At 37.9% G+C, this 27,793-nt stretch overlaps 1 protein-coding gene across 1 annotated transcript in view; it reads right to left on the bottom strand.

The window, feature by feature from the left end:
• KIAA0895L (KIAA0895 like) overlaps positions 1 to 27,793 on the bottom strand; it is a 297,059-nt gene that overhangs the window by 250,069 nt on the left and 19,197 nt on the right. The window contains exon 2 of the mRNA XM_044081439.1: positions 4,017 to 4,647. Within this exon, the coding sequence (XP_043937374.1) occupies positions 4,017 to 4,592 (576 nt within the window). The 5' untranslated portion in view covers positions 4,593 to 4,647. The remainder of the gene's footprint in view (positions 1 to 4,016; positions 4,648 to 27,793) is intronic.

Genomic DNA, 27,793 nt, shown 5'->3' with positions numbered 1-27,793 from the left:
ACTACATTTGCTTCTGCTCCTACTGGTCAGTGAAGATAAGTGCAGCTGTACACTAGTAAGTCCAGAGGTTGCACTACTAGTTTTGCATTCTCTTTGGAGCAATATGATTTAATTCTGACCTTCCAGATGAGAAACTTCATATAACTACCCAGTCTGTAAATGCTAATAGCATCAGAAGAGCTGTGTATTAGCAAGGAATAATATAAAACTATTTAGTTACAAATCATGAAGTAATAAAAGGTATTAAACTTGGAATGAAGGCTGACACTGTTTTAGTAAAGGACCCAAACTCTTTATGTGACGGTTGTGATGATAGTTTCCATCTGAATTAGTTACATTTTTAAGCAACTGTTAAAATAGCTGGTGAATGCCAGTGCTGACTTACATACAGCATTACCAAATTCCTGGAAAGTGGTTTAAAGTGATGTATAAATGTTTTTATGCCGAGTGGGTGTTAGCAACATTAACAGTTTTGAGTATAAAACATACATCATTCAGAGGCATGCCTCACTGAACTATCAGCAGCTAGCTGTGTAAAACCAGAGTGCATGAAATAAAGAAGTACCTCACTAGGTGGGAAAAGGTAAAAAAATGTAAGTAGGTCACCTGTACAGGAGTGGTATTCCTGTTAGGCTCTACAAAATCGTACAAGAAGCTTGTCCTTGCAGGGACTAACAAAAAACAGAGAACAATGAGCCTGCATACTTCTACAATCCTTGATTATACTAGCAATAGTACAGGACTGTAATCTAACTAGTCTGTAAGCTATACCTCAAGCTTCAACTTTATTAATAGTTGTCAAGAATATCTATGTATTTAAGAAAAAATAATACAAAATAAACAATCGTGGAGATCTTCTGTAGGTTTAAATCCTCCAATTTATTTCTTTACGAATACTTTCATCATACAAATACTTCACTGTATAAAAAATGATGAAAAGGGGAAACGTGGAGTCGGCTAGCTGGCATGATTGGTTGATGAGACAGGAAATTGGATTGGTTAGAAAAATGTGCTGTGAACTGTAGGAGAAAAAATTCCCTTAAAGAATATGAAGGCTGACTTACTGGCATGGTTACCATACTCTTCAGGTTCGCATTTAAGAAGCATTTTATTTACAAGCAGAAAAAAACATTGAGTAAAACTTTTATATATGTGCAGATACCAGAGTTAACAAATCTGTCCTTAACAGTGCCCACTTATCCATTAGATATCAAGGGGTTATTATTTTCTTTTTAATTTTATTTTACTTTTGGTTCACTATCATCATTGTTACTGAGGGAGTACAGCAAGAAATCCAGATATCCAATATTGTCCAGGAAAGAAATAAAAGTCATTTGGAGGTCCTAACTATGCTTTCAAGAAAGGAGTCATGAGTACATAAAAGATAACTTTAAGGTACTCAGGTCTTAAGTTCATGTTACCAATACTGCTCCACACACATACACAGACACACACACACACACACACACACACACACACACACACACACACACACACACACACACACACACACACACACACGCACATGCACATATGCACAGAGAAGCAGCCTTAAGTCCTGTCATACTACATAACAGAACATACCCTTGTGAATTAAACTGAGAAACCCAGAAATATTTACTAGGCTTCTTTATGTGCCCATAAATGAATCCCACTGTGTGAAAGACTTGCTTAATTTCAGCTAGCTAACCATTTTTGGAAATCTTTTTCTTCTAGTACTAACTGCCTTATACTTAGTGGTCACATTATGCTCGCCAGAATAGCATTTTCATTGTGAAGATAACTGGCTTTCATTCTAAAGAAAAGTCATAAACAATCTTCAGAAGCTATGTTTTTCCTTGCATCTGTACCGCTAAACTCTTTGCAGCATAAAATACAACTTGCTGAGTCCCTTATGATGCTTTTGTCTGCAGTAGATAACTTTCAACCAACCTTTGCCCAGTGAATCATCCTTTTTGCTTCCATTCTTTTCTTAAGTATATTTTTACAATTATTTTTCATTGTTTTTTTATGCGATGGAATGCTTTGTCTATATTGTCAGTACTTACATTATGCTGACCCAGTCATTGCCTCTTGTACTGTTGTACCTTTGCATCTTTATAACACTGCTCTTCCACTACTCAGTCACTTCGGGAAAATATCTTCATTTTATTCATATTACCACACCCCTTATAATAGCTGCCTTTCCTTCTTGTCCTTGGTCTGTCTTCTTTATCAGCTTTAAGTTACATCTTTTGAAAAAGTGGAATTCAGTTTTTGATATAGTTTTTTTTCATGAGTTGGTTTGAACATAACAGACTTCCCTTACACTTGTACACTTAACATAATGGAATTAGAAAGAATAAAATTGTACACTTAACATAATGGAATTAGAAGGCAGAAAATTGAACACTTCCCCTGCACTGATAGGCTCTAGTTGATCATGGCAAGATATGGCTGTCAGGTACTGAAAATGAATGGATGAGCATATGTGTAATGCACTTAAGTGGATCTAGCTTCCATAATGTCAGACTAGGAGTTTAAGCGCGACCTGGATAACTGGATGGGGAGAAGAAAATAAATCCCTGGCATTCCACCTGTGTCCCCGCTGGACGGTGGCATAGGGTGCAGACCTGGTGGAACATGGGCTAAATTCTTGGCTAGGCTTATAAGGGCCTCAGGGTCAATAGCCTAATAACTTCCTATGATCCTTTGACCTCTGATGTCAGCATATGCTAAACAGAGATCATCTGCATTTGCCTCCTAATCTCTACCCCTCAGACCTTGCCTTTCTCATTTTCTCATCATTGTAGTTGGCAAACACTTCCTTGTATTATTGCATTGTACAACAGTGCAAGTTGCATCATTCATTACCTGTGATATGCACATCCTTCAAGGCTTCACTCCACTTCCTATCATATAATGTCGCTTCCTACCATATAACACCAAGAGCCTCCCTTTACTGCTCCTTCAGTAGTACATAACCAATGAGTTATAACCCTATTTATGTCAGTCCTAGTTATTTATATTGGCCCAGGATTCAGCAACGATTCTGAAGCATTTCAGTATGCCATCAATACTTGGAGGTTATTTATTTTATATACGAATTGCTCTGTATTAAGACAAACAATATTCTATGTAGCTTTAAACATCCAGGTGATGCTTACATGGCCTACTCTGACATTAGCTGAATTAATTTAGTTCTTGGTAGTTTTTCTTCTCATTTCATCTTAAACAGATCAAACTACCTTTCAAAACTGCATTTATTTCCCTCATTTCCCTTATTCTTTGAATTTTATTAATTTGTCAGACAGATAATTCCAATGAGCACAGCTCCTCCTTTTCAGGGGTGAGTCAGAAGCAAAGCCTTTTTAAGCAACTTACTGAAAGACACGGGGCTTGCAGATCAGTAGAGAATAAAACCAAAGACAATGGATAATCAGCAGCTCACAGACAACTTTCTATACTAAAGTGGCAAATGATATATTGTGCTTTTGAATAACGTACTTAGTTTTGTGAAATTATTCCTAGTTTGATCCTTTTTATTACCCATAGTTGGTTTCAGTGACTGAAGTATACTTCTGAGTATCTAAGTTTTTGGATAGCTGGTAAACAGTTACCAGCAGATAGTTTTGCATTCTAGGAAAATTTCCATCCCTGCACGCCAAACTGACCCTTTTTTCCTGATGTCAAATACAAGCATCTAAATTTGATATAAATTTGATATTTTCCTGTATGTCAACATCAGTTAGAATTAGGTAAACAACCTCCTTACATGATCTGCTTTTGAAACAAACTGAAGTTATATTCCTGAAATCTTTTTTTATATACTCATATGACAGATCATTGTTCATTGTTTGCACCTTAGTCTATCAAGTCAATGTTTTCAGATATTCATCCAAGGAATCTGACAGCTTAAAACAACATTGTAATTTTAAGAATGATTGCTCATCACATTTCATCACTTAGAAATATGCCAACTTATTAATTCCTGACCTCTGAACTTAATGTTCTGATCATGACCCTGCACAACTCACCTGAGTGAGGAAACGGTCAGATGCCACATTGTACTTGTCCAGCACTGTATCAGATGGTTGTTCTGCATATTCAAACTGAGGATTGTACATGTAGCCAGAAGAGAAGAATCGCTCTCTCTCCTCTTCAATATTAGATGGTCTCAGTGCCACCAGCAAGCATGGGCTTTTAGTAATGGAGTTTTTTTCTCGATTGCTGTATTTGGCAATGTGAGGTAAGGAGGTTGCATTACGGATACGACTCTGAGTGCAACTGTTTCTGCTATTAACACTGCAGGAGCTCTCACTACGTCTCATCCAGCTACACTGTCCATTTAATAGTGGTGCAATACAACACCTAGATGGCATCACACGTGAACTCCGGTCATCAGGCCTAGAGGTAGTTCTTTGTTTGCACCTTGTGACTGATGATGTGACAGTTTTTGGTATGGAACAAGACAGGCCATAATGAGGACGTAGTCCATTTCTGTCAGATACTTTTCTTTCTGGTTCTCTCTTGATCACAGCAGACATATCTGCAGTTTCTTGTCTGCCTTTTGGAGTCCTCTGAAAAGACTGTGGCCCTGAATCAAGTACCATTTTCCAAATTAATAAAGCAGGTGTTAAACAGATGTTCAATCCTGTTTTAGGTGACCTGTGAAAAAATAAAGACATAGGATAAGTGTGTTTCCTAATATGTGTGTGTGTGTGTGTGTGTGTGTGTGTGTGTGTGTGTGTGTGTGTGTGTGTGTGTGTGTGTGTGTGTGTGTGTGTGCATATCTTTGTGTATATAAACAAACACATGCACACGTTTGCACACATATGTTACTGTCTCATTTCCAAGGATGACTTATGATGGATAGAAGAAGTACATGTAATAACACTGTCATCTTTAACAAGTCAAGGACATGCACAAATAAAATGAACTCAGATTCAACTCACCAAATGCAGTAATGTAAAAAGAGGTATTAAATTACTAAATGAATCTGGATTAAGGAGAAACAAAATGGTAAAGAAACATGAGAAACCTTGACGTAGATGAAATTTGCTGATTTTGGCTCATTGTAAAATAGGATGATAAAACTTCTTTTTCTGATTCTGTCTTCACCAGTCAACAAGCATTTCTAATGAATATGCAAAAAAATAACTGTTGGTAGTATGATATGTACAGAAAAGTGACTCAGATGAACAAGGTGTAACAGTTTTTCATGAATCATTTACACTACTTATACTTGTGGTGTTGCGGTAGCGTTGTCACCTCACAGTAAGACGCTGCCCAGTTCGATTTGCAGTTAGAGTGTCTTCTGCGTGGAGACATGCGTGAATGTGCGTACCTTCGTTGAAGGTTGTGCATCAGGGCTGGCAACTTGGCACGTAAAAATCTACTGCCAATCATTAGCGGACCGGAGTTCCGCTGTGGCCACCCCTAACCGGGAAAAGCCAAAAGACACAACAACATACTCTGGGTCATTCCACACATCTGTAAATATTACAATAATTGACTTTTTTGATTGTATCTGATTGTGCTTCCTGTATTTCTCTTTATAATTTTTACACTTTGATTTTCCTTTTGATTTCTTGTGCCATGTTACTTTAGTACACCAGAGCTGAGACTAACATTGGTTCATAGGGATCAGTGCTCTACCCCGGTTTATGAAATCTAAATAAATAGTCAGCTATTACGTCAGTTACTTAGGCCAATAATTCATACAAGAGAATACATATACTGGAAGGAAGTTTTCCTAATTTAGATAGATGCCATAATTTAACTTATATAAAAAATAAAATAACATATTCTTTTAAGTGTGGCACTTCAAATCTTAGCAGACATCTGATTTAGCTGATAACATACCAAATAAAATGTTCTCACCACATGTGCATACAAGAAATGCAGACTGTTTGAAAAGTTGCAGCACCATTTCCACCAATTTAATACTTATTTGTTCGACACATTTTTTTTTTGTCATGTGTTGTTTTGTCTTTTCTAGTTTTACCTGACTCCCATACTTTAAGCCACACAGTGGCATGATCACCATTGGCTAATGATGCCATAACCTTAACATCCATGATATCATCTTCTGCATTGAGTAGAGCCATGCCCAGGAGTCCAGATGTTCTGCTGCAGTCCTGAACCATAAACGCATCCCATAATGCTGTAATGGCTAGGTCACCTTTATATAAAAAGCCATCTTTAATTCTGATCAGCTTCCACCCAGTCCCCAGTTACTGAAACATAACCACAGTCTCTAAAACATGCTATTTCAGGATCTGACCTCTAGACATTTACCTCCTTTCATCATCCCCTTAACCTCCACTACATATATTGAGCTATGTAGGGGTCTAGTGTACTGCAAGCAGTTCTGTTTACACAGTGTAACGTGCATCTGTATGTGTATCAATGTAATATTTATACAGCTTGGGAGGGTGAAAAATGACACACATATATATATATATATATATATATATATATATATATATATATATATGTGTGTGTGTGTGTGTGTGTGTGTGTGTGTGTGTGTGTGTGTGTGTGTGTGTGTGTGTGTGTGTGTGTGTGTGTGTGTGTGTGTGTGTGTGTGTGTGTGTGTGTGTGTGTGTGTGTGTGTGTGTGTGTGTGTGTGTGTGTGTGTGTGTGTGTGTGTGTTTGTGTGTGTGTGTGTGTGTGTGTGTGTGTGTGTGTGTGTGTGTGTGTGTGTGTGTGTGTGTGTGTGTATAAAGAATACACATTCTCAAGTAAGGTTTAAGGGAATGCAGGAATTAAGTGATTTATGTAACGTACTGAAGATAATTGTACAAAATAATATATATGACGTATAATGTTCATAAATAATGTGAATATGCTAATATTATTTGTTTCCTTTTATATAAATGTATGTTTGCCTACGTCTTAAATGATAATTCAGTAAAGGCATTAAGAAAAAAAGATTTTACACACACACACACACACACACACACACACACACACACACACACACACACACACACACACATATATATATCTATATATAGGGTGTATATTAGAACATCGAAGTTTCAAAACTTCGAATGTTCTAATATCGACCCCTATTCAATGAAAGCTGAAAATATCGAAGCAACAGAAAACCAAATTTTTTCCTAGGGAAAGAATTTGGTTGTCTGTTTCTGTTGCTTCGGTATTTTCAGCGCTGTGTTGGAAAGTTATGGGTTGGGTTCAAGTAAGTGTGCGACTGAGTGCGGGTTAGATTAGTTAGGGTTAGGGTGTAGGTTAGGTATGTTTGTAATTATGTGGACGTGGAGGGTAGGGCAGGTTAGGTGAATTAGGGTTAGGGTGCGGGTTAGGTATGTGTGCGATTGTGTGGATGTGAGGGTTAGGGCAGGTTAGGTGAGTTAGGGTTACGGCGCAGGTCAGGTAAGTGTGCAATTGTGTGGATGTGAGGGTTAGGGTGGGGTAGGTGAGTTAAGGTTAGAGCGCGGGTGAGGTGAGTGTGCGATAGTGACAGACCTTAGGGTTAGTGTTTGGGTTAAGGTAAGTGGAGAGTTAGTGGTGTGTGTATAGTTTAGTGCAGGGTTAGGTGTAAGATTTTAGGTGTATGTGTGTGGATTGCTGTTTGTTTGGTGTGCTTGTGTTGTTTGTATGTTTTGTAACAACAAATTTTTTCCCTAGGAAAAAATTTGCTGTTCTGTATGTTCGATGTTTTCAGCTTTTGCCGAATAGGGGTCGATATTAGAACATTCGAAGTTTTGAAACTTTGATGTTCTAATATAAACCCTATATATATATATATATATATATATATATATATATATATATATATATATATATATATATATATATATATATATATAGGTCTACTTCACATCACCTAAAATCCATTTGACTGACTTTCATTTCACTAAGACCAAATTACCTAATTTCAAAATACTGAAAACTCATTTGACTGAATCTCATTTCACCGAAAGCTTACAATGCTAAATTTAAAAAGAGTAAACGTTAAACCATAAACAAACATGCTCACAACACTAATAACTACCTCTTTCCTGACCTTAAAAACTACTTACTTACCCTCTTAGCAGAAACTAGACAATATAAAACCAAACTACGTGGGGGGGCTATGCCCCCTGCTACCCCCAATGTGAGGGCTGTGCCCCCCACAACCCCCCTAACTATATATATTAATTCCAGGATTGCACTACAGTGGGAATAAGGGCATACACATTTTACTTGCTGTACAGTACTCTACACACTGCCACTACTGCTAGTAATGCACAAAACAACATGCCCACATTTAAAAACACTACAACACTGCTTTCTACATGGCTATTGGTATTCTGACAGTCCACACTGTAAGTTGCAGAAATTCTTTTTAATTACAAAGCACAGGTGTGTGAAGACTCACATCTTGTCTATTGCTTACAATTCAGTGAAATCTCTGGTTCAATCCTCGGCTGGGGTGCCTTCTGTGTGGAGTCTGCATGTCCTCCCTGCGATCGCGTGGGTTTCCTCCGGGTGCTCAGGTTTCATCCCAAAAACATGCTGTAGGTGGATTGACACTCCAAATTGGCCCTAGACATGAGTGCGTGCCTGTGTGTATCTTCTGTGGAAGGTTGGGTGTCGGGCTGGCAACTTGACACCATAAAACTGCACTGCCAATCATAAGCGAACAGGTGATCTACTGTGGTGACCCCTAACTGGGAAAAGCCAAAAGAAGCTGAAAGATTTACAACATCAGCTACAACTGGATCATGATATAGACAATTACGATTGGGATTATTTTAATGCTGAACAGTAAAAGCTCAAATATGTGACATAAAACATTTTTAAGGCTGTGGTTAGAAACTGTTAGTAAAAGTAAAACTAACATTTTAGAAATTCTAACAGCAAACAGATTTAAAAGAGCATTGGAGAAAGTGAGTATTGCAAGGTGATTAACAAAAACTCTGATAAGTTAGTAACTGAGTAGACTATGTATGGGGTAATGACACATTGCTTCAAAATGAATAACCTCCTTTTAAGTCTGAAGTTATAGTAAGAAGTATACCTTATTTGAAAACAAGCAGCACGCAATGGGTTAACTTCTTTCAAATGGGTTTAGAAAGGGGTCACATAGTTGAATTCTGCTCCATTAATACTGATGATTATGCTAGTAGCATAAATGTGAACACTGATATGCATGCAACAGATGAAATTATTCCTTCAGAATGTGATAAGACTGTAAAATTGTCAGCATAGCATTATTGTGTTATAATCAAGCTAGTGACATTTAATATATATATTAAATGTATGTATATATGTATATATGTATAATATATATTATATATGTATATATATATATATATATATATATATATATATATATACACATACATTTAAAAAAAAAAAATAATATATATATATATATATATATATATATATATATATATATATATATGTAGAGAAACTTAAGCCCTGCTAGATTCTGGCATGACTCCCTTCTCAAGGATGCCTTGATATTTAAGCATAAGATCTGTAACAAACAAAAAGTGGAGGTAATACAAATTCCTGGTGATGGAAAGGAATATCCCCTCAAACATTTTGAAATTCAAACACTTCTAAGAATGCTTTTACATCCTGTGGCTGCAACCCCTGACTTGACTCATGACGTCATATTAGGAAAAAGTGCCTCCATTTTAAATTACTATGGAAAATGTGGGAGGAATGAGAACCCATTGACACTGCTGGCTAATACACTTCAAAAAGAGGAAAAACAAGAGCTAGATATAACTATTCAAAACAAGAGCTGTGACAGCAAGACAGTGACATACATATAGAGGCCAAGAATCAGAACTAGAGAAGACTGTTAGCAATGATGTTAGAAATGGACTAGAATCTGATTGTGGTTAGGCAATGTAAAGGATCCTGTGTGTTACAAAGAGTCTGGTCCAATGACAGAGCAACAGAAACAGAGCAAGAGATGTTAGTAAAGGAAAGTGAACTGATAGCAAAGTCTGGATTAAAACTTAATACAACTCCTGAATTAAACATCAGTTCAAGACAGAAGAGTCTTGAGTCAGGACACTCAGGGCAAATAAATGGTAGCAATGTCTAAAATTAAGGTAGGTTAGAAAGTGTAGGCACCGAGACCTTTGCCGATCCATGGTGATCTGAAAGCAAAAGAAAAAGGGAACTCTTAAGGAGTTTGCTTAGATAGTTGAAAAGTTAAAGGGGAAGGCAATTTTTATCTAAAATTACCATTTGTAGGGAAAGATAGAAAAGAATTTGCAGTGCCAATATTTATGGGAGAGGAAACTATACCTTTCGCATCAAGACAGGCTAGTGAAGTAAGTGCGAGTTAGTAGACTTACAGGTGAGACATATAAACTAAAAATGGGGAGATGGCACTTAGGTAGGCATGAAAGAATATTACCAAGTTTATATTCCCATTACTTCTTACCATTATTTGGAGTTAAAGTGGCCTCTAATATGCAGTAAGTAAAAGACAGGGAGGAACAGCTACATCTATGTACAGTGCCAAAACAATCTCATAGAACATTAGCAATGAATTTAATCCATGATCTTATGCTAGGAGGTCACCTGGGCATGGACAAAACTAAGACAAGAGTACTACCCATATTTTATTGGCTAGACATAATGAAGAATAACATTTTTGTGCTTATTGTCAGAATGCCAGAAAGCTAAACCATCCTGGATTTATAAGTACATTGATCCCAATGCCAGTTAGATTGGTACCACCTGAATATATTGCCACATACTGTGGTTCCCACTAGTAAAGTCTAGCAATGAGTATCATTACAAACTGGTAGTGATAAAACCCGTCACAAAATTTCTAGAAGCAGTACCATTATGCAAACCTAATGTTACAAAGATCCTTACAAATATCCTTATTACCAAGGCAGTCATTTTATATGACTTTCAATTATGCCAATGTTTAAAGTCAGACAGTGGAAAATGTCATTCTACTATCCACAGAACAATGGATTAGTGTACAAATTCAATAAAACACTGAAATCCATGCCAGAAAAGTTATTAACATAGATTGGAAGAACCGAAACTGAGGTGCCACATGCTTCAAATGGGTTTTCTCTCTCGTCTGGTCAGGATAAAACAGACGAAAAGTTGTGGGTTCTGTTCAAGCAGTTTTATTATATGCAAATACATCAGGACTGAAGCTTAGTAACTTAAACTTAGATAAACGTATAAACAGACTGACTACCACACTCATACATGTTCACATTCTGGCTGCTCCCTCAAAATGTCACTGCTGCCTGCACATGTTCACTATTTATATGCACTTGCCACACCTGGAAATGCTTCTTAAAGATACAGCACACACACTGTTCTACAGTTTACCCCATTTGAAATTTTAAACAGAAGGCATCCTAGATGATGTGCTTGATACTGTTTAGGAAACTTAAGGGTAACAGAAAATACTGTTTAAAAGTTTGATAGTACAGTACATTATTTTGCAAGACAGACTAAAAGCTGGTTATGCCTGTGGTAAAAAAGCACAAGCAGGCAGTCCAGGAGATGCAATACAGAGGATTACAAGCAGATGACCGATCATAACCTGCTCATCATATGTAAGAAACATGAATGTCAAGAAATCCACCTCCAGAGGGAAGCTCAAGAGTTGAATCTTGACATCCATGTCAAGAACACATTATTGAAGGTTACGACTGAAGACCCTGTGATGATGTGAGGTACTGCCAACTATGCCAGGAGAAGTAAGGCAGTGGATGTGTAACATATGCCAGCATAGTTAGCTGGAGTTTTGTAAAGAATTATATGCCATCTGTATATAAAATGATTTGTACAGGTGCTTGTGTTGAAAATGTATTTGTAAAGCTGCTTGTGCTAAAAATGTATCAACAGTGGGTCCTGCTGGACAGAAAAGAAATATACCTACATGTTAGACTGTATTGTGACTGTTAAAATTAATATATTGTAACAGAGGATATTGTAAGAGAAGAGGTTAATCTCAGTCCAGCTAACTTTGACAAATATTCTGAAATCAAATTACCTGGTGTAGGCCATAAAGATTGTATCTTACAGTTTGGATTGCAGCCAGAGACAAAATATGTGCAAAAAACAGGACTAGAAATCCTACTGTGTTGTCCTTAGGGGTAAACTAATTGCTACACTGGAAGGGTGGAAGTTTTTGAAATGGTTTTATAGCTTTCAGATGCTATTACATATCTTAGCAAAGCTCTACATGTGTGTGCATGGTAACACATATGCACTAGATTCTGGTTCAGTTTCTAGTAAAACGGGTAATGTGGGAACCAGAAGCCAGATGATCAGATGCATGTGATATCATTCTGTAATCCAGCACTGAAATGATGTTTTAATACGAGATGAACAGAAGTCTCATGGCAGTCTCTTTTTGAAACCTGGAAGATAAACACTTTATATTCAAACAACAAAACACGGCAAAGCTTTCAGGTATAAACCCTTCTTCAGTGCATTCATTACAACAATTAAAACATAATGCTTATATAGTGTGGGTTAACATCACATGACCTGCAGCCCAATAGTCACATGACGCACATTTAAAATGACAACATATCTCATCTCAATTTAGTTTGCTGTAAAAACTTAAGGACAGGTTTCAATGTTACGACATCATTTATTCCCGGTGGTTTGTCTGCCTGTAACCTAGTTATCCACTCATATTCCTTCAATTCCAGTTTATTATTTATATCACCTCCCCTAGGTGTTACTTCAACTGTTTGTATAACACGAAATAAAAATTTATGTTTGGTTCCATGCTCTTCTATGTGCTTATACAGAGAGTTAGTTTTTATTTTTCTATTAATTTCTGACTTGTGTTCAATTATTCTGTTTTTTAATTTCCTAATAGTTTTACCTATATAGAACGATGAACACTCAGAACAGGTAGCCATATATACCACTGATGTACTGTTACAAGTGGCTTTAACATTAAAATTATACATTTTTTTGGTGTTAGGATGTTTAAATAAATCGCTATTTTGATCATAAATATCTGGACAGCATGTACAGTTATAACATTTACATGTTCCTGTCTTTATGCTATTGGGCACATGTAAGATGGAAAAGTCTTTATAGCATAATTGCTGTTTCAATGTTCTCATGTTCCTAAAAGAAAAATGGTTTCACATCTAATATTTTCCTTACATCCATACATGCCATCAGTATAAGCCAGTTCTTGCGTATAACTTGTTGTATCAAATGTGTGTTAGAGTTAAAAGAAGTAACAAATCTAACTTTCATATCATGCTGTCCTTGTTCTCCCACTGTAACACCACTAGTATATATAGGTTTAAGGGTGGTAGCTCTCTGGGCTATAGTTTTATACTTATACTCCAGGACTAACCTACTATCATAACCACTAGACAGCAATTCCTGTGTTGTGGATTCTAGCTGACTATTAAACATAATTTCATCTGTATTTAGTCTGCTCACTCTACCCAATTGTGATTTTATTATACTATTAAATACATGGGGAGCATGCATACTACCAGAGTTTAGGTATCGTCCTGAGTGTACTTCTTTTTGATATATACTGGTTTCAAACGAATCACTGGTTTATTGTAACATTAAATCCAAAAACACTATTTTATCTTTGGAAAATTCCATTTTAAAATTTAAAAAGTTTGTGCTCTCATTCAAATATGCTAAGAAAGAATATAACTGAAATTCAGATCCCTTCCATAGTAAAAAACAATCATCTACAAACCTCTGGTAAAATGCTATATGTTCTGCAAAAATATTATCCTTGTTAAGTATAAATTTATGTTCCCAAACATACAATACCAGATTCGCATAGGTATTCGCTGTCGAAGTACCCATGGCCACACCCGATGTTTGTAGATATATGTGTTGATTAAATAAAAATACATTATTGGTTAGGACCAAATCCAGTAATGTACAAATAGTTTCTACCTTACGTGATGTGTAAGGAGTTTCTGCAGTTAAAAATTCTCTTATACAATCAATACCAAAATCATTAGGTATCACTGTAAATAATGATGTAATATCTAACGTTACTAATAAAACATTATTAAATATTATCCCTTCATTTTTTAGTAGCTCTTGTGTATGCTTTAACTTCAATAGAAAATCAATAGTGTCCTTCAAGACCGTACTACATTTTTCCATAAAAGGATATAACTGTTGCTGGAGGTAAATAGATATTGGTTCCGTGATCCAACCTCCACCTGAGACTATTGGTCTCATGGGTGGATCACTAATAGACTTGTGTATTTTTGGTACCCCATATAAGCTAGGTATGAGGGGACACGGTACTGTAAGAAAATTGAACAAGTCTATGTCTATATCTTCCTGTAATTGTAGTTCATAAATGGCCATATTGATTCTACTAATACACTTTTTAACTTCAAGCTGGTTAATAATTTTAAATGCTTTATCATCACTTAATAAAATATCCATGGATTGTATATATTTATCTTTGTCCATTATGACAGTAACATTCCCTTTATCGGCTGTTTTAATGATAACATCATTATTACAAACTAATGACTTTAGGACTAGATGCTCTTCCATGGTCCTTAAGTTTTTACAGCAAACTAAATTGAGATGAGATATGTTGTCATTTTAAATGTGCGTCATGTGACTATTGGGCTGCAGGTCATGTGATGTTAACCCACACTATATAAGCATTATGTTTTAATTGTTGTAATGAATGCACTGAAGAAGAGCTTTGCCGTGTTTTGTTGTTTGAATATAAAGTGTTTATCTTCCAGCATCTGTGTATATCTTTATTGCTGCTTTTTACTTAAGTATTCTTTTTGAAACCTGACAAAAAAGGATCACTCACCTACATCATCTTGCCTTGCTCTAGTAAATGCACTAGGGAACAGTAACTCTTTAGTCAGTAAGGAAAATATAGTGAGATTAGTTAAGTATTGTTTTTCTGTATCTATGTTAAAATTCCATCTGTGTTATTTTTAGTATTTCCTGTGATTGAAACTCTGATGTTTATTGTAAACAGATATTTAGTATTTTCGTGTTCTTTTATTATTTATTATTAAATATATTTAAACTTTTGATTGTGGCTGGTCTTTTAGAGAATATTTTAACCTTTGAGAGTACTTATATTTATTTGGAGACACTGTGGCCATTCCTAAAAGCCTTGCTGCATTGATCAAACATCACCATTTGTATTAGTACTAATTTTACTCAGTATAATTGGGTACCATTGTAAGGGACCTTAGACTATCTGGCTTTGGAGTGTTCTGGTAGCAGTATCTACCTTACAGTCTGGGCAAAGGGGTGACAGCTGGTAAATATGTGCCAGCCTCTCCCAGGTGTGTATGTTTGTGTGTGTGTGTGTGTGTGTGTGTGTGTGTGTGTGTGTGTGTGTGTGTGTGTGTGTGTGTGTGTATGAAAATCAAATCTCAAAGAATGTGTCTGCAGGGACACAGAACACTGGTTTCACAGAAAGGGTGGGGAAGGACTTGGCTTGGAACACTTGGCTGAGGACTCAACTCTACAGCTGTGATCAGTGTGAAGTCTTATTTGGGGCCTGGTGAGACAGAGAGGGAAACCCAGCCCTGGATGGGAGTGTGCTCCCTGTCTGCTCTTAAGGAAAACTGTGCTTGGTGCAGACAGTTGCATCTGGAAATACTGTGTGTATCTATTTTTGTTCCAAGTGAACGTCCCTAACCAGTGTTAGTGGTGAGGACTGAGGTTCCTTGATTACTGTCCCAGAAGAGGGGTGTCACAGACCCAATCATAATTCTACGTAGTGCAAGGAGCTTTAGCTGCTCCTGGTACTATTAATTACAGAAAAAAAGAAAAGAAAAAAAAGTGATAAGTGTTTTCCTGGCTTTCAAAGCTGTAAAGCGCTTAGCAAGCACTGTCAGAAAGACAGTGTAACACAGTTCCTTATGTCTGCCTTCACCTTGCCATGCCTCTCAAATGTCCAGATTTTTGCAGAATGTCCAGATTCTCACCTCATATGTTGGTCTGCTCCTCATAAAATATTTGAGTTCTTAAGTCACTGAGGATTGACATCACTAAATAATGACATTCATTTTAGTTTCAGGCTTTGTTTCTTTTAATAAATGCAGGTAAGCACACATAGGTTCATAGGTGTGTACTAGGCTAATGGCCCTGGAGTACAAGCCTAGCCCAGAAAAGTGTCCTGGCATCGTGCCACTCCACATTAGTTCCCAGTGCCTCTATCAAGTAGAGCCACTGGAGTGATCGCCGGGTGAACTTTCTATTTCCATCCACTCATCAAGATTTCTTTTGAAGAGGCCAGTGAGGTGCTCTGCTTGACATGTATGGGAAGTCTATTTCATAGCATGGGCAGTCTCTGGCTTATGAACCTGTCCCTCCAGCATATTCTGTTGATTGTGGTAATGATGCTGAGGTCTCTGGAGCATGTAGTGCGTAGGGATTGGGATTTCTTTAGATGTAGCATTTCTAACAGAGCTGGGTCAGACATGGCTTTGTAAGTCAAGCAGAGATTGCCTCTTAGTAGATAATATGAGACAGAGAATAGCTGGAGTTTTTTGAGTCTGACCATGGAGGCCTCATGAGGTACTTTTCCTGGCCTTTCCAGCTGTTGCAGGTGTCTAGTGAGGTACATGCCAAATGGGGCATTACACTCGAATTTCAAAGTTTGGCTATTGGCGTTTTTTCAGCACACTCGATGATTGGCCTAATGAGGGAAGGGTAGAGAGAGAGAGAAAATTACCTCTTTCTTCCTGGATGCAAAACCCTTGGTAATGAGATGTGCTATATAGAAGAACCTTCTGACCACAGTGACAATGTGGTGGTCAAAGGAGAGGTTGCTCTCAACCTGTGTCCCCAGATCTCTTATAATGCCTTCAGTGTTCAGTGGGCTCCCATCAATGTGGTAATTAGTGAGAAGTGAGTTTTTCCCAAAAGGGATGATGACGCATTTTTTGGCATTAAGCTTAAGGCCATGGCTTCAACACCAGTTACTGGTCTCAGTGAGGCCTTTCTGCAGGATGTCTACATCACTTGGGGAGTTAGTAATGGCTCACAGCTTGCAGTTGTCTGTGAACTTGGTTAGCCAGAGTCCCTCCGTGTTCACCTGAACTTCTGAGAAGTAGATGTCAAACAGGAGAGGACCCAGGACCGATCCCTGTGGGACTCCACTCGTGACTGGTCAGCAGTCTGACTTGGAGTCCGCTACTTTCACACTGTGGGTTCTATCTGTGAGCCAATTTGCAACACACCTAGTGATATAGGGGTTGATGCCTAAAAAAGACACCACTGCCAAGCATTGAATCCAGGACCTTCTGAACTACAGTTGGAGAGACACACCACTAAGCCAAATCAACTATACATCCTGTTGTTCTAGCTTCTTTCTAAGTTTATGACAGGAAGTGAGGAACACATTATTAGTATGGACAGCAGGAAAAAAAAAATCTCTTTATTTATTCCACTGCTGTCTTTTGCTAGTCAGTACTTGCAGATATGACTTCCTAGAGTGAGACCCGACCTTAACAAGTTAAAGTAGGGAGTGCTTAGCATTTGTTAAAATCAGGTCTGGTACTATAGTAGTGTTTAATTTATTTGTATTTTTTTGGATATCAGATCATAATCACCAAGCTGCATACACTACAATGAGTTTATAATAGGAATGCCCGACTTAGAGAATTAAACCCAGTCGATCAGGTATTAGTGTTAGTGACCTCCAGAGAGAACAAATTTATAGTTTAGTGCTAACGGTCATATAAAGTAAGTGAAAGAATGGGGTGTAGTGAATTATAAGTGTAGACAGCCAAAAAAATGAAAGATAGACTGAATCTGTTTTGTTATTGTACTGAAGCCATGGAAAGAAGTAGAATGTTCTGTGGTAAGTTTGTAAGCTGAAGTTCATACAGAAGAGATCCAGGAACCTCTGCCTTAAGCCAAGATAGAGAAATCCTTGTCAAAAGTATAAAGGCGGAAAATCAGAGAATTTTTATACAGAAATAAAGGAGTGTTCTCAGACATGTAACTGATAAAACACAACACATAGACAACACCTGGACTGAAGGTTAGAATGAGACCTTAAAGAGCACCAGAGTTACAGATATAAGTAGTAATAGAATAATCTGAAAAGATGTTCAGCTAGGAAATTATAGAAGAGGCACAGTGTGAATAGAGTACCAGTTCCTAAGCTGGACTGAAGTGCCAGATTCTGTAAAGACTTCAAGAAATTGCATAACAGAGATGTAGCTGGCTCATTTAATGCCTGGTGCCATTCTGTTCTATCATTGGATGAGCATCACCCAATCATGTCCTCACACATTCCACCCAGTGTGGCTACCTCCATCGCCCCAGCCTAAATATGTCCCTACTAAATAGCATTTTAGAGTCTAATAGCTATCCCATGCTCAGACGTGATGTGTTAACAGAAAATCTAGGAAATTCCAGATGCTTAATAATATTAGACTTGATAGGGGGTTATAGCAAATATCCCCTTCTCCCTCTCCTGAAGAAAAAGAACAGTCTTTGTAAACCTTAATGGTCTATTTCAATACCTAGTGCTATAATTTGGTTTACACAGGGACACATCCATGTTTCAGGTATCAACATCCAGAACATTAAAGCCTCACTCCCAATATACTGCATACCTGCATAACGTGGCCATCAGTTCAGAGGGCTTGGAGCCTCAATTACCAGAAGTGCTGACTGTGTTAGACCCCATAGTACAGGCAGGCCAGACTGTGAATGCTAAGAAAATTAAATTGAGCATGGTGGAAGCCGAGTATTCTGGATTCCTTAAAGCAAAAGAGGTTCTAAGACCACAACTAGAAAATGTACAGGCCATAAAAACTGGCTTATGCCCTCAAGTAAATAAAAGATGCAAGCTTTTCTTGAACAATCTGGGTACTGCAGAACATTTGTACCTAATTTTGAAACTACTGGTTGTCTTTTGACAGATCTCACAAAAAGAAAAACTCCTTTCAAAGTACAATAGTCCCTTGAGACAGAGTATTTAAGGAGCTAAAAAAGAATATTATGTTTTGGGACCACAGTTTGTGACTTCTGATTTTGCTAAGAAATTTACTCTGTATATGAATGAGAGAAGCTTCCTGTGTGCTATATCATTCAAAAATTAAGCAATACTGAAAAATAGATATTCAGTGTTTGAAAGTTTGTTAGACTATTTAGCATTAACGGGAACCTTCTGTTCCTTAATGTACTATGTATTAGGTTAGCACTTCAACCAGATGACTGATCATGCCACATTACACTGGCCAAATAAGCAATGAGACAGTAACACGAGATTGCGCTACTAGGCACTTTCCATCCAAACAAACCTCTCAACTGTCCCTATTTTGGAAGAATTCTCCTCTTTTCAGGCTTGATTTGCACCTGCACTTATTTTAGAGGTATGTGCCTATTTTCAGGTTTGATTTACTCCTTCATACAACTTTCTGTATTATTCTCGTAACATGTGATTTTTGAAAGTGTCTAGTACACGGAAAACTTTGCTACATAATCAACATTTTAGTGGCATCAGTAATTTAAAGAAAGAGGAGACAGATCTTACACCTCCTTTTTTCTGAAGCAAAAATAAATGACCTTATGTGATAGAACTTTGCAAGGCAGTTTATTAAAGTCGACAGATTTTACACAATCTCTTTATAATGTACTGATACTTTTCCATCATTTTTGTCCCTCTCCATTTTTTATTTAAACACGTGTTTCTGGATAATATCCTACATTTCTACTGGAAGCAGGAAAAGTTATGTGCTACTTGATATTCAAATATTATGCTAATTAGCTGCCCAGATTTTCGACTGTAAATGTATGCTGTCAACTATTTGAGTATACAGTATTCTATAGGCCTGGCTTGGTTAGTACAATTGCCAATAGGTTATCAAAGTTCCACAAATCTTTACTGCATGTCCAATACTGATTTTTGGGGGCTGGGAGGGAGATAGCATGCTTTTAAAAGTGTGGAAATGTAGCTTAAAATTCATAATGAATTGTATTAGCTTGTTAACTGCTATATGGTGCTTGTATAAAAGGTAGTTGCCTGAAAGAGGAAAGCCAAGAATTAAGTTTCTCAGTCAAAGATTTAGCATGGAGTGCAACAGGGTTTTTACCCAAAAGTCCAAGACTCATGGAGTTGGACAGTCCAGTTGGGGTTCATTCTGGATATGGCTTGAGTAAATTCAGGAAAAGATGTTTTGTTGGTTGCTAAAGCTGAAGGGAATGTCTGGAAGCAGCTACAGCTGTAATTACATATCTATGTATCCAGCTATTGAGAGATAGATATAGATAAAGCTATAGATATAGATATACATATAGATACACATATGCATATACATATAGATATAAGGTAGCAATTCTAATGGTTTTGCACCCCAAGAAAAAAGTTATCCCATGAAGCATGCAGGATAGTAATGATTATTTTATAAGAAGAGTGCAACAAAACACTAAAATATTTGGAAAGCTTCCTAATCCTGTTAAGATGCAGAGAGGGCCATCTGCACTTAATGGAGAAACAGTCTTGTTGACTGTGTAGAATCCTGTTTTGAATATATTTACCTTGAGACCACAGAAGCTGTCAAAACTGCTTAGAGTTTCTAGTAGTAAAACCTCTACTATCTTATTAGAATTTAAAAGCATTCAGTCGTTTACAGACCTTAAGTCCTTGAACTGGTGATCAAGAAGTTGCCAGCCTCTCTATGCTTCATTTTGCAAACTAAGTAAAGCCAATGATAGAATAGCAAAGGGAAAAAGTATAGGTGTCAATGGACATCCATGCCTGGTACCTTTCTTACTTGCGAAGCTGGGATGAGTCAAAGTTTGTGTACACACTGACTTGATTGTCATTATGTAAAGGTGTCCGAGGCTGACACTGGAAAAAAGAGATATCAGAAAGAATACAGGACTCCCTCCGCTAATTGCAGGTTTGATAAGAACATAATATAGCAATAACTCACACCTGGGTGTGGGTAATGCTGGATTTACCCACGGTTGGTGTGGTTTGGTCATGAGGGTGAACTAAAATTCTGTCTGATTTCTTTGGTAAGGGCTCTGCCACATCAGGGTTCTTCCAGACTTTCCTGGTCTGGCCAAGGCCCTCTCCACAGCCTCAAAGCTGACTCAGCCAGTAGAATTGAAAAAAGAGCCACCTAGTTTAGCAAAATCAGAAGTCCTCTCAACTCCCAGAGTTGAAGGCTCCAAGGAGGACTTTGAAACTGAGCTGTCCAATGCCAAAGCCCTAAGAAGTAGGGATTACTCTGAAAACCTCGTGATTGACTCCACCATCAGAGCTCCAACACCAACACTGTGGCTGCTGGACTCTACACGACCTGAGCGCACTAGAGTTGAGTGAGTGAGGGAAGATGTCATAGCCAAAGTCTCTGAAGCTGGTAACGTGGGAAGGTTGGAGCCAACATACACGCTCCAGGAATGGAGATGGCATAGAAAGCAGAACAGTTGTGGTGAAAAGAGCTGATCCTGGTCCTTTCCTCAGGGAAAACTCCCAGCTGAATCTGAGTCCTCAAAATCTTCCTCATCATTTGGTCAATGTCAAACTCAGTAAGGCTAGTATATCGACCAGATCCCAAGGAGGAGGCGAACTGGGATTCAAAGGCAGTTTTTGTAGGATTGGTGAAGGAAGCCTGGGGCTGATGAACCCCAGTTTAAAAGAAGTCTTCTGTGAGGGAATCTGGATCTTAAGAACAATAGGATCTGACTGTTTCAAAACTTTAGAAGCTGGACTCGCAATAGCTGTGGGATTGGGAGACCTTTGCTTGGATTTATTTGAGCGATCCTCGTGTCTCTTTTCTTTATAATTTTCTATTGCTTTATCTCTGTCCCTTTATCTGTCTTTTTCTTTTGATCTTTCTCATTCCTTATCTTATTTCTTCTCAAAGGAAGGGGAAGAGGTGAATGTCTTTTGGTCTAAAGACATTTAGGACCCTGTCTGTTGAGGCAGAAGGCCTTTAAAAATTTTCTCTTCTCCCCAGAAGGGCACTGGTGCCAAATGCAGTACAAATGGAACATGAATACTGGAAGTGGGAAGGCCCCAAACAGTAGACAGACTGAGTGTGAGTCTTGAGGGGATATTTTATGCCCACAGGAGGAACACTTTTGAAAACCTGTTGACATCAAAATCAGAGTAACAATGAATATGTATATAAGTCTTAACTACAAGCTATCCAAGCTACTAGCTTACAAAAGTAACTACCTATCCTGATACTACATATAGGAACACACACACACACACACACACACACACACACACACACACAAGGAAATATTAGTCACAATGATCTACCTTAAACAACTAGTAATAACCTAACATTATTCTAATCTAATAATAGGTATCAAAATTCTCAAAAGGGTGGATGATGTGTCCACTTATCATGAAAATGATGGGGCTCTTGGTCTACACGTCTGGTTTAGTCAAGCAGCAATGAGATCTGAGGTAATTCAGACAGGAAAGGGGAATTGTGGGTAGGGGAGAAGTTAGAGTTCTCAGATCCAAAGCTTTGATACAAGGCGCTGAAGTAGGATCCAGCCAGATATGACAACCCACATGTTGAAACCACATGATGAAAAATAAACATCGGATCCATGATTTCAGATTAAGAAAACAAAACTTGTACACTTGTCTTACTGAAGGGCCTGAAGCAATTTTTCCTTGTTTTTAAAGCTTTTAGAAATTATTTGCTTTTCAGTGTTTAGGCTTAAGAAGATGTACTCCTGACCAATTGATTTTAACTACAGGATTTACCTCTACATGTTGGAGACTAAACTGAATTATAGAATGTACAGTTCCTTCATGGAATGGACTGTCAGTGGAACTTGTGGATTGTAGACTCTAGTGAGCTTTTTAGAAAGGACACATATACACTTATGTTTTTTTTGTGTGTGTGTGTGTGTGTGTGTGTGTGTGTGTGTGTGTGTGTGTGTGTGTGTGTGTGTGTGTGTGTGTGTGTGTGTGTGTGTGTGTGTCAGTTTGTTAGGAAATATAAGATTCAGTAGCATAACATGTGGAGTAGAAATATGAAGTTGGTGTGCCCTGGCAGTTAACTAATTAAGGCTATGAGCTGTTAATGAGCTGCTTCATGTAGTCAGAGGGTTTAACTCCCTCAGCCTCTATTTGCCTAATAAGTGACTCTGAGCAAGTAGCTAAACCAGACAGTGATGTGGAACAATTGGGAAATTGTACTTGCTTCATTAATGATCTCCTGGACTGCATGCCTGGCTGCTGCCTACAAACCTATCCACATTTCTTGTCTGGAAATTGTGATGCATGCACTTATTTATGTGTGATAACTTGCATGATATATGCAGCTTGCAGTTATCAATGGCAATGGTGTTCTGTTGGCGCACTGGTGATCTCTTGGGTTTGGTAGTAGAAGTACTGAGTAATAAACATCCAGTTTGTCTTATTTATTTGCTAATAGAGATTTAAGTCTTTTATTTAATGTTTGTGGAGCCATTTATTCTTTGGAGGTGTGGGAGTTAGAGCTGTAGGAGCTGGAACAGTCTTGGGTCATTAATAGCATGAAATGCTAAACATAAATCACCTTGCAGAAGCCTATAACAGACAGAGTGCTATAGGTTCATAGGTAATTACTAGGCAATTGGTCTACAGACCATTTTAAGCCTAGCCAAAAAACCCTATTCAGAATTTTCCTTTAGCCTCAAGGATGGCAAGACAAGATAGACTGGGAAAGAATTTGAGGCTGCCCATCCAATTATTTACATTTAACTTGAAGATGGCAAGGTGAACATGGAGTGGAGGTTAGGTCCAGAGGTGAAGAAATGTTTGATTATGATTCTATCATGCCCATGTGTCTTATTTATCTGCTGACAAAGGTTCAGTTCCTTTAACTGAGTATTTAAGGCATCATTAATTCTGTGAAGGAATAGCAGCTCAAATAGGGCTGGATCTTTCATGATACGAAGAGCCAGACAAAGGTCTCCATGGAAGAGTCTGTAAGAGATGGAGTACAGAGAAAGGGCTGCCAGTTTCTCTTGATATCTAAAAGTTTTGAGGCCACTGATCTTTTTAGGTATGAATCTCTGAGGTCTCTCAAGTTGCATGATATGCTTAGATAAAATACATGTCAAAAGGGGTCTATGGTTTATCATCAAACAGAATAATCACCGAATGGCATATCATCAAAATCCAATTGTCGAACATCCATCAAACGAGCACTTCATCGAACCTGTGAGATGGGTAAAGTAACTAGCTGGCCAACACTTTCCTGTCTCACTTTTCCCCACAGTAGTGTGACTTCAGAGTTGGTATATATAATTGGGGGTGTGGGGGGAAAATCCCCCCACATGAGTGGGTTTAAAATACTGCCATTTGTGAGACGGAGAAGTGTTGTCCAACTACTTACTTTGTCCGTCTCACAGATTCGATGAAGTGCTTGGTCAATGGATGAACATTCGATGATTGGATTTCGATGATGTGTCATTTGATGGTTAGTCCGTTCAATAATTAACCATAGACCCATCCAAAGGTGCATTATATTCAATAATGGGTCTGATAAGATACGAGTAAAGGGAATCAAGACTTATTTGGATCTAGTAGTGATGCCTTTGGAAATTAGATGGACCAAACAAAATGTCTTCCATAGTACTATGGAGACATGATGGTCAACTGATAAGGAATTAGCAACAGCAGTACCCAGATCCCTTACAACAGTATATGATTGGAGGGTTATATATCCTATATGATAATTGAACTGTTTTGTTGACCAAAATAAACTATGCTACATTTCTTTTTTACATTTAACTTAAGACCATTGCTCTTGCACCGATGTTAACATAGTCTAAGCCATGCTGGAGCAATTGTGAGTCAGTTGAAGATCAAATAACAACACCCAAATTACAGACATCTGCAAACTTATTTAACCTTAGACCAAAAGTGCTGGCCTGAAGGTATAAGAAATATATGCCGAATAAGAGACAGCCCAAAACTAAGCCTTGTATTACATCTCTGGTAATGTTTTTTTCTTTCAGAAGTGGCATCTGTTATTCTAACAACATGGGTTTCGTCAGACAACCAGTTTGCTATCCATCACAAAATATAATAATTTAAGTTCAGATTTACAAATCTATCATTAATGCTTGCATGGGGAATACTGTCCGCATTGCCTGGCAACATATACCTGTCTTGGTAACTGAAGGCCTTTATTCCAGTGACCTTTTTAGTTAGGATCCACAGAGGGTCTTTCTAGGTGTGTGCATATGTGTGTTTTATATTTTACATACATATATGTGTGTGTGTGTGTGTGTGTGTGTGTGTGTGTGTGTGTGTGTGTGTGTGTGTGTGTGTGTGTGTGTAGCTCAGCTTCTGAGGAAGTGCAAGCAAAATCATTCCGTCAGTCATTCCACCTTGCAAGACATTAAATTTTCATTAACCACATGTAAGTGCTTTTTTTCTCTTTTTTATTTTTCCTTTGGTGTTTTGCTATCTATCTATATGTGTGTCTGTGTGTGTGTGTGTGTGTGTGTGTGTGTGTGTGTGTGTGTGTGTGTGTGTGTGTGTGTGTGTGTGTGTGTGTGTGTGTGTGTGTGTGTGTGTGTGTGTGTGTGTGTGTGTGTGTGTGTGTGTGTTTGTGTAGCTCAGCATCTGAGGAAGTGCAAGCATCATATTCCCAGTCACACTCCCTTCAAGACATTATTTTTTATTAACCATGTAAGTGCTGTTTTGTTTTTTTTTTTTTGGTGTTTTGCTGTCTATCATATTTCTGCTTAACAACAAGCCTTATAGCATACAAAAGAAACTGTAAATACGCAGTAATAACGCTGAGCAAAAGTCCACTCTTTTCATCTACATTGTAAATTAACTTTTAAGTTCTGTTTTCATCACTACAAATAAATTACACCTGAGCCAAAGAGACTGTCTCCAGTGTATGCTATACATTACACTGGTGGTTTTGGCAGACATAGTGTGGCCAACATATACTGAACTGCAGTTTTTTTTTTTTTTTTCCTGACTAACAGCTTGCAAGTGCCAAACATTTCTGAGTGAATTGCCCCTCATGGAAAGAGAGAGAACAGTAACTATTTTCATGGTTTACTCCACAAAAAAAGTGGGAGTGAAACTGGGTTTTCTTTTTTTCTGCACTGTGACTGAACTGTTAAAGTTTACCAAAATGAAGATACTTGTGAAGACTTTGATGCAAACCAGTAAAAATATGAGTCAATATGGCTTTCAAGGACAGGACTGAGGCTATTGACAGACTTTTGGTCATTCTCCACAAACAAGTGAATCCACAGTATTGACTACTCCAAAGACTACCTTACCATTAAAGAAAATGAGTAGACATGAATGACATTGAAGCATATCTTGTCACTTGTGCAAGATGTGCCACTTAAGAAAACTGGTTTCACACTAACTGGGTAAAAGTGTTATCCTCACAGATTATAGGGCATGCAGTGGAGGCTTGTGTGAACATGGAAGGTACTGGCTGCATGGTCAAGCAAAAGCTCAAAAAACTGTCTGGTAGACGAGGCCAGTCTGTCTTCTGAAACACATGACAGTCCAGCTGTGTAAGTAAAACTTAACATAACAGTAGATCATTGAATGATCAATGTTCATACCTCTCAACCTCTTAGAGCAAGGAATCTAGACAATATTGCTCTTACAAACTTAAAAAGTTGATAGAATAACAGGTTTTGCATTAGCATGAATTTTCTGAAGAGTATGAAGTCTGAAACTCAAATGGCTGTCATTATTTTCTAACTTCAATCTTTAATGATTTGCCACTAATTTGCCAGAAAACCACAACTTTATGAAAATCGGACCAAAAATATGAAGCATAAATCTGAACATTCTGCGAAAATCTGTGCAGTTGAGAGGTACGTATGCTGTAGGTTATATCCTGCCAAGGATATAACAGCCAGCCAACTTCCAAAGGTTCAGGGCACCTTCCAAGCACCCATATTGTCAGGCAGCTTGATCTGAGCTGAGCTGACTAAAAGACAAGTTTGGGTGCAAAGCCTTTCAGAGCTTTCCTGCCAGCAGAGAGAGAGAGGGAGGTTAAGCCCTGAAAGGACAATGCTAGGAACAGCAAAAAATAAATACCTGGCTTAAAAAAACACACCAAAAAAATGGGGATTTAAGAAAGTAGTGGCTACTGCAGCAGTTGATCATTCGAACATTTACTGTTATGGTAACTTTTACTTACACAACTGTACTACACTCATCATATTGATCACTACTGCAGTAGCCTTAGCTATGCATGGGTAGATTACTTTAGCTAACTACGCCTGAGAGGTGGAAGGAGTAGAGTCCAGGAGTCCCTGGAGAATGATCCTAGCAAAGCCTGATCTGGACCTATAAAAGGAATTCTGGTTATAGTGCCTTCCAAACGTATGTACAGAAAAACAAGTAGCAGCTTCTAGAATACTTCTAGAATCCAACCCTTTACAAAAAGCCAGAGATAAAGCCAGGGCCCTAGTAGAGTGTGCTTTGACCCTTCCTGGAGTTATGGTGAGTAAAGCAAAAGTTAATAGCCTTAGACAACCACTTGGAAATAGTCTGTTTTGGCACAGGTTGCTCTTTCTTACCTTCACAAGAAATGAACATCTGATCTGAAAATCTGAATCATTTTTTTCTGTCATGATAATGATGGGCATCCAAGGAAATGGGTATCTTTTCTCCCTCATTTCTAGGTTGAGGAAAGAAAATGGGGAGAGGGATAGTTTGGCTTAAAGGTAACTTGGAGACCACTTAAAATGAGATAGGGTTGTCTCAGCATAAAACGTTGCAACTCAAGATACCCTTCTTGCAGACATCAGAGCTATCAGTAAAACTGTTTTCCATGGTAAGAACCTCAAGTCACCCAGATTAGCTGGTTTAAAA

This window comes from Protopterus annectens, chromosome 8.part0, assembly GCF_019279795.1.
Source record: "Protopterus annectens isolate FY-2018-M chromosome 8.part0, PAN1.0, whole genome shotgun sequence".
Taxonomy (NCBI): Eukaryota; Metazoa; Chordata; order Ceratodontiformes; family Protopteridae; genus Protopterus; species Protopterus annectens.
The sequence above is the reverse complement of the archived record's forward strand: the minus strand, read 5'-3'. Positions and strand labels throughout refer to the sequence as shown.